The sequence below is a fragment of the Juglans microcarpa x Juglans regia genome, chromosome 5D (assembly GCF_004785595.1).
Source record: "Juglans microcarpa x Juglans regia isolate MS1-56 chromosome 5D, Jm3101_v1.0, whole genome shotgun sequence".
Classification (NCBI taxonomy): Eukaryota; Viridiplantae; Streptophyta; class Magnoliopsida; order Fagales; family Juglandaceae; genus Juglans; species Juglans microcarpa x Juglans regia.
In genome coordinates this window covers 24,093,191-24,106,458 of record NC_054602.1, presented here as the reverse complement: position 1 = coordinate 24,106,458, position 13,268 = coordinate 24,093,191, and the positions used below count along the sequence as shown (strand labels likewise).

General features: G+C 35.9%; 1 protein-coding gene across 2 annotated transcripts in view; it reads right to left on the bottom strand.

The window, feature by feature from the left end:
* Nucleotides 1-642: 642 nt before the first annotated feature.
* Nucleotides 643-13,268, bottom strand: part of LOC121264644 (polyribonucleotide nucleotidyltransferase 1, chloroplastic) — a 73,608-nt gene continuing 60,982 nt past the window's right edge. For both annotated transcript variants that reach the window (XM_041167919.1, XM_041167920.1), the window contains 15 exons: nt 12,524-12,598; nt 11,979-12,092; nt 9,630-9,722; nt 8,554-8,732; nt 8,148-8,331; nt 7,933-7,980; nt 6,894-6,966; nt 3,811-3,884; nt 3,582-3,689; nt 3,378-3,472; nt 3,010-3,073; nt 2,554-2,607; nt 2,432-2,473; nt 1,354-1,869; nt 643-787 (listed from right to left, as the gene is read on the bottom strand). In XM_041167919.1, coding sequence (XP_041023853.1) covers nt 1,453-1,869; nt 2,432-2,473; nt 2,554-2,607; nt 3,010-3,073; nt 3,378-3,472; nt 3,582-3,689; nt 3,811-3,884; nt 6,894-6,966; nt 7,933-7,980; nt 8,148-8,331; nt 8,554-8,732; nt 9,630-9,722; nt 11,979-12,092; nt 12,524-12,598 — 1,620 coding nt within the window. In that variant the 3' untranslated portion in view covers nt 643-787; nt 1,354-1,452. The remainder of the gene's footprint in view (nt 788-1,353; nt 1,870-2,431; nt 2,474-2,553; nt 2,608-3,009; nt 3,074-3,377; nt 3,473-3,581; nt 3,690-3,810; nt 3,885-6,893; nt 6,967-7,932; nt 7,981-8,147; nt 8,332-8,553; nt 8,733-9,629; nt 9,723-11,978; nt 12,093-12,523; nt 12,599-13,268) is intronic.

Genomic DNA, 13,268 nt, shown 5'->3' with positions numbered 1-13,268 from the left:
AATAAACAATTCAACTTTTTCAAATCTCAAAACAATAATAATATTAAAAAATAATATTTTAAAAATATTTTATTTAACTTTCAACTTTCACCTTATCTCAACTCTCAATCCAAATGGGGCCTTAAACTTTCCTTAAATCATTACAATTGCCACTATTAGCGCATTGTCAGAATTGAATGCCGATCTTTGCAACCATATGTTTGCTCCAACATGACCCACACAAATGGAAGACGAGGAGAATCTCATATGACACATTAGAACTAACAGTGGTCATCACCAACGGAAAAAGCCAGCTCTTGCCAATGTATGGTTGCAACCAGTAAAGGACAATCTAGCAAGTTGTAACCAGAGGCTGCTGATATAACTTGTATGCTACAATGTCTAGGAAGTGATCAGAAAGTACATCATTGAATGAGAGAAACCAACACACGATAATTTACAATTGTGTTGTTTTGCCGTCGCAGTCATAACAATAGCCAACAGAGAACTATAGCATCAAACATAAACAGAAGCTGTACCTAGCAACATGAAATAAAAACGAAACACGAAAATTGAATAGAAAGGAGTCTTATGACATCCTTCTACGAATGCTTCAAAAGCAGTCAGTGATAAAGCACCATAGCTTTCAAAGCATTCTAACAAGTCTTTACCCAATTGCTTCAATAAATCTCCCTTTTGACTTTGGCCTTCCTTCAGAAAACACATCCTGAGAGGCACAGTTGATAAGGTTCCTTCTGCAACGATATAATCTATGCTTCCTGAGGCAAAATATGGCAACGAACTCTTCCTGTCAAAGACAATCGGTCATCAGTCAGACATCATATAAAAATTACCAAATGCCCATGGGAAACATGAAGATCTTCTCATTGTCGACAATTGAACTTAAAGAGCTGAGACACACAGCAACCAAGGACATGATCACGTATTATAAAAATAATTTTCTAATAAGGAAACAAGAAATAAAAGGAAAATAGAAGAAATAAAGAACCGCTAACAAGTTAGCACAAGTTGTAAAAGTCAAAACACATCAGATGTCCCGAGGAGACAAACGTGCACACATGATATGCACTCCTATCAGGTATATTAGCTGTGTGATGCTCCCTCGTTACTTGAATCATATCATGATTACGACTGAAGATGGACATATGAATGGATAGAACTTCATTTGCAATATTTGCAATATTTGTAACAATACGTGTGGTTTTAAACAACTTGTTATATGAGGGAACCACTTTCATGAATTAAAACAGTAACTCTTTAATGCCAATAAACATCTACCAGATATTTCAGCAAATCAATTTTTTATATTAGTCATGTGTGATAGAAGTAGGCAGTTCATGCCTAAGTTCATACCATGATTTAATGCAAGCAAGGACAGTCTTGCTCCATCACTCTCACCATGCAAATGGGGATAACAAATCCCTAGCAACACTAGGAAAGCGATATAAACTGCTACCCAATGTTAGCCTCTCCATTCACTAAACTAGTTTCATCCTTGCTGGAGACAGTACTGATTGCTTTACTGCTGCTCTTCTTTGACGTGTCTTTGTTAACGTTGTGCTCATCCCTGGTTGAGTCAACCAATCTTCTGATGAACTTCTTTTGAGGGTGTAGAGTGTCCTCTGCGGGAGTACTTTTATGGGAGCTTCCAAGTTTAGGAGCGCCAACTTTAGAATCAGGCTGACCCTCAGCTAAACCATCCTTTGGAACATTCAGAACTTTTTTAGCCGAGCTTCTTTCAGCTGTTTTTTGCGAAGCCACAATATCTTTTGTGGTGCTACCTGTATCCTGCTTTTCACTGGGACTCCCTGGATCTGTATCAGGAAGTAGTGCTCGGCGGCTAAGGCGAAGTTGTCCCTTATTGTTTACCTGTAATAAATATTCATAATTACCATGACAAATTCTATTATGCAGTTGAAATCCAGAAAAATTGAACTTCGTCAAGGAAAAAATAGGACGGCAGGAAAAACAGAATTCACAAGTATAGAATTCAGTTTATAATGTATAGAATTCACAAGTTAATAACAGAAGAGAATGAAATTTTTCAAAAACCTTTCAGAAAGGATTTCGTGATCAACAGAACAGTTACATGTGGTCCACTGTGAGACCACTTGGTAACTTTTAACATAGGTAATGTACTAGCTAGAATATGTAGTGGAACTCATGGATGGATATCTTCTGTAAATAATAATGGTATAAGGATCTCTCCTGACAAAAGAAGCAAGGATCTTCTCTTGACATGCTCTTGATGGTATATGGAAAAAAGGAATCAATCTGTTTGTCATGGTTTTGTATTTATCAGCATGTTATACATTGGATACAAGGGCACAGTTTCTCACAAAGGCATATAAGCAACGTAATGTCAAAAGCCGTCGGCCAACAGATCAAGTTTCAGAAGGGGTGGGGGTATCTGAAAAATCATACTCCATACCTCAATTAGTTTAACATCAATGCGATCCCCAACATTAACAGCCTGTCACAAGAAAAAGCATATCATTGTTACCATGGTATCAGTATAATCTTTAAAAATATAAACAAAATTTGCATGCTTACATCTTCTGCCTTTGCAAGCCAGTTTGAACTCAATTCGCTAATATGGCAAAGTCCCTGAAGAAAAATTGAAAATTAGCTATTTTCTTTTGTGGATAAATCTTTCTGACCCCCATCCCGTCTATGAAATAAATCCCAAATCAGAAAAGAAGAATGATTAATCCCATAAAGATAGATAGATAGAACATTCATATGGTCACTTCATTTAAATATTTTACCGTCGTAAGATAAAATGAGAAGAACATCATCCACAAAAACATTTTTGAAACTCAAAAAACATAAATGGTTAGCCAGATAACTAGAAGTAGAGCAAAATACCATTTTATTTACTATTTCAATACACACACACACACACAGACACACACACATATATAGTGTTTGTGTGTCAGCACAACGATATAAACAAATATCAGTTATGGGAGGGTTTGTGCTTTAGACAACTAGGGATGAAACACATACCTCTCTTCCAGGTGCAATCTCGACAAAAACTCCATAAGGAGCTATTGATTTGATCTCACAGTCCCTAAAAAGTACGAGGAAAGAAGTCAAATACCTCTTCACTTCGTAAACTAAAGTCTAGCAAATTAAGCACAAAAAATTGATGGAGCCCCTGGATCCCAGTCAACACTGGACTAAGAACATTAGAGAATTATTGTGTGCGCCTTTGTTACGCATACCTTTATCTTAAGGACCATGGATTGTCCAATCACAAATAACAATAAAGAAAAAACCATGAAGGACTATGGATTGTCCAATCACAAATAACAATAAAGAAAAAACCATAGCATCTATATATTCTTTCATTTCCCAATTAACCAAAAGAGTACCTATAGACATCACCAACCGATGGAACCATTGTCAGATTACTAATAATAGCTTTTGTCTTCTCCAAACTAGACAAGTCCTTTGCAGTAATTTTCACCTGCAAAAGCCACAAATATCTAAAACTGCAGTAATAGTTGAATTATAATACCAACATAACAAATAAAAAATAAAAAAAACCTATAGATGAGATCATAATCTGATCTTACTATTCCATCATCTTGGGTATCAATTGACTCTACCCCAGTTTCTTCAATAATACTCTTCACCTTCTTTCCGCCAGAACCAATAATAGCATTTACCTTTTCAGGTTTGACCTGTAAAACAACAACATTGTAAGTAAAACAACAACATTGTAAGGGAGGAGTACATCAGATGTTGCAGGAATTAGTTTTAGTCGGCCAAGCAATGTATAAGTTCTACAAGTAGCAAACAAACCTTCATGATGAGAATTAATGGCGCATACTTAGAAAGCCTTTTCGAGGGCGGAGGCGAACATTTCAACATTTCATCTGAATTATCAAACATGAAATAGCATTAATTTCACTTCAACTAGATAGGACAAACTAACACTCAAATGTTATTTTCGAGTTATAAAAAGACTTGTAAACCTCAACTCAAGCCACCAATTATTTGGTTCTATATATCCCAGGAGAAAGTGTAGATAGAAAGTACCCAAAAATTATAGAGTTATTTTTCAAGTAGACATGGCTGAGTTGATCATGATTAATTCCATGAAAGTTGCTGAAACAGGTTCATTATGAATCAAATCTAATCCTATATTTTGATAAATATAAGGGTATGAAAATGTGTAACATTGGCAGTGAAGAGTAGGTTGCAGATAAAGTGATGTCACACGTGCCATTCTCAAACAATTATCTCAGATGTCCATCATAGTCTTCTTCCATTCTCCCTTTGTGTCTATTTTGGATGAGTGAAAGTGGCCAGACAGCTTAGATTTCCAATTACCATAAAACCGGTCCGAACCCTTCTCTCAGTTTGACACGAGTCACAGACCACTCTTAAAAGAATATTAATCATTCATTTTTTTATAGGTAAAAAGAAACTTCTAAGTTTTAATCATTCATTTAAAACTTTATCACTTTCTCAGTATTCTAGTTCTTTTTAGATATTGGATGTAATGTTACCAATTGGTTCTTTAGATTATCAAAAAACAGTGTTATTCTTTGTTTGTAACACTACTTTCCAAACACTTCAATAAAATATGTTCACAAGCATATTTGCATTCACAAGAGTACTATGCTACTCCCCATGGTAGTATGTGTTTCTCCATGACAAGTATACGGAATTAAAGATGCCAAAAGGAGTCGGAACCCAAGTAATTCTTTTTTTAATGAGTTTTGACTTTTAAAAACTACAAATCAAGGGAGTGGGGGGCTGGGGTGAACAGCCCAAACATAGAGGATGCTGAATGCTATAGTTTTTAACTCGGTTTCACCATCCTCTCAGGGTTTTTCACTCTTGCCAAATGCAGCATATTAAGCACTAAGTAACCTTCTTTCAAGCTTCTGAGGAATGGCCCACTCAATCCCATAAAATCTTTAGCAAAATGACAATGTCGAAAGAGGCGGTCAATCCCATTTTGCTTGCACATAGAACACATTGCTATTATCACAATATGCCTCTTTCTCAAATTATCCATTCCTAAGATCTTCCCCAAAACAGTCACCCGAACAAAAAAAGCTACCCTTGCCTTGTTTTCCAAATACATTCCCAAATCACTCATGAACTGACTGGAGGGATCAGCGGATTGAAGGATTTAACATCGAAGATCCGTATTTTGAATTGGAACCAACAAATTTGATCATCCCCACCTCTACTTTACCTAAAGGAATACAACTTATCAAAGAGCCAAGAGAAAAACTCCATCCTCCAAACCATGGGCAGATCTAATAAAAGTAACATTCCATTAAGGCATACATCAGAGATTGACAAGTGTTCTACAACCAAAGCCTCCTTCATTTGAGATAGATGAAATAATTCCATGGAGACAATCCTCAAAGGCTGGTCCCCGCACCACACAGTACAAAAATTTGTTTTTCGACCCATCCCCCACCTAATATCTAGCAATACATGAAAAATCAACTCACCCGCTCCTAATGTTCTTTCACACCTCAATCCCATAAGACCCTCTGGCCTCATTTGAACAGCATTTACCCCACACGCTACCATATTTTACTTCCACCGCAAACAGCATTATTTATCATCCCCATCGAGAAACCTGATAAGAGTCCCTTGTTCACAGCAGGTGGTAGATTCTACTCTGCCTCCATTACCACTACACACAGTTCGGGGGATAATGGATCCCTCTGTCATAATTACCGAGAGCTGTTAAAGAAACCTGAGGTGGTACCATCTATAAAACTGAGAAACACATCATAAAAATGAAGTGTGTTATCCACTCGCACCATCTCCCTCCGAAGCCAAATCTCCTAAGTAAACACAGCAAGAAGCCGAATTCATGTGGTCATACGCCTTATCCAAGTCTAGTTTACATTGCACACCTGGAAACCCCATATGATTATGCTATTGAGGCATTCATTAGCGATACGTGTTGAGCAAAGATTAGTCTCGTGATGAAAGCGTTCTGTTAGGTGAAAATAATTTTCACTAGCATGATATTCAGCTGGTTAGCATGGACTTTGGATATGACTTTATAATTAAGCTCATCAGACAAAGTCCTTAGTCTCCATTGCCTCTACTACCTATGGAAAATTGCAATGAAAGTAGCATTCAGTCTCTTCTCAAACTTCCCATGAGCATAAAATTTATGGAATACATTCATAAAATCTACTTTGATAATCTCCCAATACTTCTGCAAAAAGACTAATGAGAATCCATCAAGGCCAGGAGCTTTATCACCATTCAATGCCTTCACCACCTCAAAAACTGGGAATGAAAACTCTCTAGGACGACAAAACTCCCTTTGAATTCAGAAGGGGTTTTGTTTGCCAAACACCCTCTTAGTCTCCTAAAAGGCTCTTTCTAGAATAACCACATATTGTTCATCAATGGTATCAAAGTTAAGACAATCCAACTGAAGCCTCCAGGAAAATTGTTCAGAATGTGTTAACTGCAATAACTGCAATATATTCTCACCACCTTTCCCCATCAACAACTAGAGAGTCAGTCATGTGGTTTCTGCAATTTGAACTGGATGTCCAAAAGTTTTTTCTATTCCCGTCTCTTTTGAGTCAAAGAGCTCTTGGCTTCTATCTCCTACAGTTTACAGAAGCATTACTCCTGCCATCAGGATATAATTTAGCAGCCCTATGCATATGATATTGTGCATATGATATTGTTAATTTGAAAAGTATTCCAGATGATTTACATCCTTGCTAAAAACAGTAACACCTCCAGACAATAGAAGAGAAAAATTTCTACGATTTCTAGTCCTGTGTCCTATATAGTTTTGTCACAATGTGCTTTTAATAAAACTACGTTACTTGCAAAAGAAATTAATTTCCAGGAATTCTAGTAATCCTCATTAGTGAGCATACCGAGAATAAGCTTTCGGCCATCTCTTGCTTGTAGGAGTGCCTTTCTCATAATGGGTACAGTAATTCCTCCCACCTATCATAAAAGAATGGTCAATTCCAACAAATGCCCAGAAGAATACAGCTAAATTGGATTCCCTTTTTTTTGGGTCAAATACTGAAGTAGTTCCTGTGGTTTGGTCTTTAGACGGATTACTCCGACTTTTAAAAATGAACTTTTTCATCTTTATAACTTTCAACTGTGGTCGTTTTGATCCTTCCATTACATATTCGTTAGATACACTTTGGAACCCCACAACCTAGCTCGTAACTTACATCACCACCAATTAAAATGTGCCACATGTCAAAACAAATAAAAATTTAATATTTAATAAAAAAAATTTAAAAAAATCTAAAAAAAAAATTAATAAATTAAAAAAATAGGAGGGGGAGGGCCACTCCCATTTTATCTTCGTTTTTTAAGTTCATTTTAATTTTTTAACTTTTAAATATTTTAATTTTTTTGTTTTAATTTTTTATTTGCTATGGCACTTGACCCATTTCAATTGGTGATGATGCGGCTTAGGAGTCATGTGGAGGGGTTCAATTAATTTCTAACGGATTTGTAACGGAAAGATCAAAATGACTGAAATTGAGAATATAAGGATAAAAAGTTCATTTTAAAAGTCAGAAGTAATCTGTCTAACGGCTATTTGTTTTTTGATAAGTTGTCGAATGGCCAAATTATAGGAACTATTTTAGTATTTAACCTTTTTTATAATAAAAATTATTATTATTATTATTATTATTTTTTATTTCGGGGAACCTCTCCAAGGCAGGGCCCTTCGGACCCATCCCTGCAGAGTAAACCCCGGTCTCGTTTCCCTACTCGAAACTAATAAAAATTATTGTTATATATATATATATATCATACTAGGAAGGAAGAGAAATTTAGAAGAACACAGAATGATGTATTCATGGACAAATGGAAGTTACCACTAACCAAGCAATGGAAGAAACAGAGACAATGTGATGAACATATAAAAAATAGATGCTATCTCACCTTTATGTCCATCTGAAAAGCAGTTATTCCTTCTTCATTTCCAGCAACCTACAATCATTAAGTTATTTAACTACACGTGTTATTCTTTTCATCTACGTTGTGTGGCATGGAATCATTTCTGAAATTCACATCGAGTTCCAAGTATTTTCAGACCTTATAGAGAGCATGAAACCAAAAGAACATACAAAAATGCAATTAATTCTGTGTAAAACAACCTTAAAATCCATATCTCCAGAGGCATCTTCAGATCCAGTTATGTCTGATAAAATAAGTGGAGCCCCATCTCCCCCACATTCCTCAGTGTCCAGAACCATACCCATTGCTATCCCAGCAATAGAACACTTAATTGGGACCCCAGCATCTTGCAATGCTAAGGAACCTCCACAAATGGATGCCATGCTGTTACATAGCAGACCTTGAAGTTAAGTAAACCTTCATATCTAAATTACATAGTGAAGGGCACAATATTCATTTGTTAGAAGAAAATGAGCAGCATACCCTGTACAAATATTAAAGACATAGTTGCAAATGCCGTTAAAATTTGAGACAACAATTAAAATAACATAAATTGAGAAAATCAAATTTTTAAAACTTTGCTGATCAACTCAAAAACTGATCTACCTTGAGGAGCCATTGCTTTCCATGATGGTACTCTCGACACGTATGGTGTAAGGAAAATCATCATCAGAAGGCAGGATTGGTTCAAGAGCTCTCTCTGCAAGCATTCCATGACCAATTTCTCTTCTACTAGGTGCCCCAATCCGCCCAACTTCCCCAACGCATGAAGGAGGAAATGAATACTGAAAAGTTAACAAGTTCTTAACATTCAGCTAGGTTCTGAATGTTTCCAGGAATATTATATTGAAGTTATAAATAAGATATAAAGTTATAATTAGCTGATTCATCAGCATGTCGAGAAGTTCTGTAAGATAAGAGAAAAAAACTGAAAAAAAGGGAAAATGAAAGAACATCTACTAAATTATCATAAGAGGTGCCTCTTATTACTTATCATGACTAGTCATTCAAGCAGTGAAACATTGAAGCAGGAGCAGAATACAAGAGCACCAAATAATTACAACGATTATTCAAACTCCACTTATTAGCGTTGCATGTAACTAAGAAAAAAAAGAGCTAGGAATATCGAAAGAGTTGTAGGAAGAGGAACAGAATAACAAGTTTACATAAACTGTATCCACAAAAAAGTTGGAAATAAACTGTAACCTATCATCAGTGTATTGGTTCTTCCATCATGACATTCTATTTCATATTTAATTGTAATGGAAAAAAAGCCTGAGTATGATCTCATGATTTTCAACCAGGAAACTTCACCTTTTGAAACTACAGCATATGGTCAATAGTAGCAAGTGAGAACTCAAGAAATAGTTCTAAAATGAAAACAGAACGAAAATCCAGAAGTGACCTAGGATTGCTCAAACAGAGGTTTTGTCAATCAATAGACCTTTCAGGACATTAATATTTATAGGGAAATGATGAAGTGACAAAGATTAAGTGGATGAAACACCAATTTAATTCCATAATAAGGGGCCACAAAGGGATCAATTTAAAAAAAACTGCTGGCAAAAATAGACTCACAAAGCATCATTATAGCTGCAATTGACAGTGAGTGAGACTATATTTTGCCCACAAGAAAGGTTCTCCGGATATTATTCAACAGGACCAGAGTTAGATTTAGAGACCTGAAGATAGAAACTCTTCAATTCATCTGCACCCTCAAGGTTGTCTATTCTTTGTGCCATCTGTCTATCACCAAGTGTAACCACTGCCAACGACTGTTTCACCAAAAATAAGAAGTAAATGAATGTAAAGTTATAGAGACATTAAATAAGAAACATTAACATTAGGGGCATAAAACTGCATTCATGTTTACTGCTGTGCATCTTATTATGAAAAAAGGACATCCAACATAGTCAACACCCAGAATAGGACTCACCGGTCTTACTTCTAATGCTGATTAAATGATGAAGACAGTCAACAAAAAAAGCAATCACATTATTAAAATCCAGTTATTTGCAGTGAGCCATGGATGCACAGGACAAAGGTATAAGGCTCACTCACACAAAATGTAAACGATCCTGGAACGGTAGAAGTAGAATGACAGAAGATATTGCAATGAATTTGTGTTATACATCTGATGGGTACAAATTCTAACAAATATATGGATTATTAGGTAGCCAACAAGTTCTGTTTAAATCAATTTCTGATATATTACAATCATGGTCATTACCATAATAAATGAATGACACATACATGCATCCATCAAATGCTAAAAGACATTCAAAGAACAAGCCAGGGTACTGCACCCAATTGAAGATGTATTCTAAAATTGGGCACACTATCGTGAAGTTTTGAAAACATAATCACAGAGTACAATTGACAGCATTCAACACTGATGCCATAAAATTTGGGCCCCTAGTTGAAACATCTATCAGAACAGTCGCACTGTATTGTAAAAATAAAAAACGTAATGTCTGACATGTGAAATTTCCATAAAATGATCAGTTATAAGGCATCAACGAGCACAATCAAAAGGCATCATTTCCATAGGATGGATAACTAATATTTATGATTATTGATTGATAAAACTAGAAAATAAAATAAACAAGGATCAACATAGAAGTGTCAAATGCGACTGGGCAATTGATATTGTAACCGAGAGTCACAGAATATGCTACATAACAATTGAACTTTAGTGCACATTATCAAACAGCACTAGGGGAGGTAATTAGATTTGAGGAAAGCTGATAGATAGGCAGGCTGGTTTAGAATAAACACGCTACAGAATGCACAGAGACATACAAAAACTCCACCCCTTTAAAAGTTCTATAGAAAGTTTCTCTGCTGCCCTGACACCTATACCTCCCATGGGCTGAATGTGGAATCTCTCCCAAACAATGCATGGACCATATAGTTTTTTTTTTTCCGCTTTGTTTCTTCAAAGCAATCATAAACCTCATCAATCTCTTATGAAGGACAAGAGTTACCACTTAGCAAATGTATATATTTTTTTCTGTTTATTTGTGTAACAGAATTGGAATACTTATTACATTAATGATACTTTGTATTCATAATTTTCAAATAGCCATTTATCCCAAATGCTTAAATTGATAAAAAAAAAAAAAGGTAAATCTAATCATTTAGTTATATTCTAACACTCTAGTTCATGTATGGGTCATACTTCCCCTCACTATATGTCCATGAAAATCATTATGGTTTATTCCACATGGTTTGTTTTCAAAGTAAATAAATCCTCCATACATAATAATTGTGAAATTCTTCACATTATAAATATTAAAAAATAACCATGAAGATTTAGAAGTGAAAGTGATGGGAGGGGAACTGGTGATGAGGACAGAGGAGGCGACATTGCAACCCATGAGTAGTTGAAGATACCAGGAATTCAGTGGGGTAACTGGGTAAAAAGGCGCATGTCGAAGTGAGAGGGTTAGGTCCAATCAGAGAGAGAAAGAGGAGGCAATGGGTGGGATCAAGGTTTTTTCTTTTGGGGGAGGGGGCTGGTGGGGATGGGTGGGGGAATCAGGTTTGGAATATGATAAAAAAGAAAAAAGAGAGAAAGCAGAAGGGAGGCACCAACCCACACTGTTTGTTGCTTTAAGGCTGCCATGGTCAGTTTGATACCACTATTCCTCTATGCCTGCCATGATTAGAGGTTACTGCACATATAGCACTTTTTGACTATCTTTTTTTAAGAACTTATTACACAGGCCACAAAAAAGCTATTTCCACCCTTTTGAGAAGTACTAGTTATTCCTAAAAGAGAAGTTGGGTATAACTACACTTGTAATCAAGTGCAACCAAAATAGAATGACCAAACCTATGGTTAGCTATTCCATTACAACACTCCAATTGCATACCAAACCTGTATGAACTTAATCATTTGGACATGTTTCTGCAACAAACTTGTAACCTAGATAAAAACAGCAGTTGCATGTACAGATGCAGAAAACCAATCATCGGTATGTAGTCATCACGTCATGCACTCAAAATCAAAATTACATGCATCATACCTGAGTTTCCCCTCGGGTGAAAAGAGCACTTCCATGTGCCCTCGGAAGCAACCCACATCTCGAGTTAATTGGACGTATTTCATCTGGGGTTCGTCCATCACTTCTTCTTCCACCCTGCAACAAGTGCAGCAAAAAAGAAGTGTCAAAGATGACTTGGTTGTCATCAATCATGTTCAGTTGACAAAGTGATTTGCTTGTCTGGCGTAGCCCCAATCCCAAGCAAAAGGGATCCCAGGTTTCCAATGTTCATCCATCTTCTAATCAATCAATTTGTTTCAATTAAATACTCTACACAACGCTCCTTACACTCTCCTAAATAAGCCTAAAAACAGTTTTATTTAATTGTTGTTGCAATGCTGGTGAATCTTCTCCAGTCTGTCTTATTTCCGTCTATACAAGCTTACATTCAAGAATAAATTACTACAATTTAATCAAACAAAGTACACATTTAAAAACATTCAGAATAGCAGAACCTTTGAAGTATGGGCTGGAAAATCGTTACAGGTTTATATGTTTGGAACTGCTAAGAAAGATAGCATTCTTACCTCCACGATGCGCTTTCGCAAAAACTTCGATGTAACTTCCTTAAAAACCAGCTTCACATCGACCTCAGAGAAAAACTGGAAAAAGGACAATGATTGTAATTTATTGGAGTCTTGCACCACAACATGCAATTGGTAAAATTAGCATAGAAGATATATGGTGGTAAGGCATTTATCAAATTAAAAGTTCCAAAAACATTAAAAGAATAAGAGATGGATCAGATTCGCCAAATGAACTGTAAATATTATTTTTCCCTGTAGTTTTGAACCCATAAAGTCAAAATAGGATTGCAAAAATACATTAATTTATGGATACTTAAATATTTGTAACAAAATCAAGATTAATGCAGGTGCTATATAAACTCAAAGGGTATTATTATTAACCAAACTGTATATGCAGCAGGCAACCTAGCTGTAGCAGATCATAGCTGCAGGTTAAATGTCAGCTGCAGTCTGCGTCCCCTAGTCATAATGGTTAACTTTATCTCTTGCTAAAAAAAATAATTAATTAAAAAGCAGAAAGAAACTAGATATGCACCCAAAAATAAAAGGAAGACAGTCTCAAGCTATCACCAAACTGCTCCAAGAAGTCAAGAAAAGTTGAGAAAGTAACAAGTCCCAATCAATCAACCATACAGTAGATCAACACCAAAAAGAGGCAACACAAGCGACAGTTCTCTAGCTTTGAAACAAAGAAGGGCTAACTGATTCCCCACTACTCTCAAACGTAATACCAATTCAGGAAATT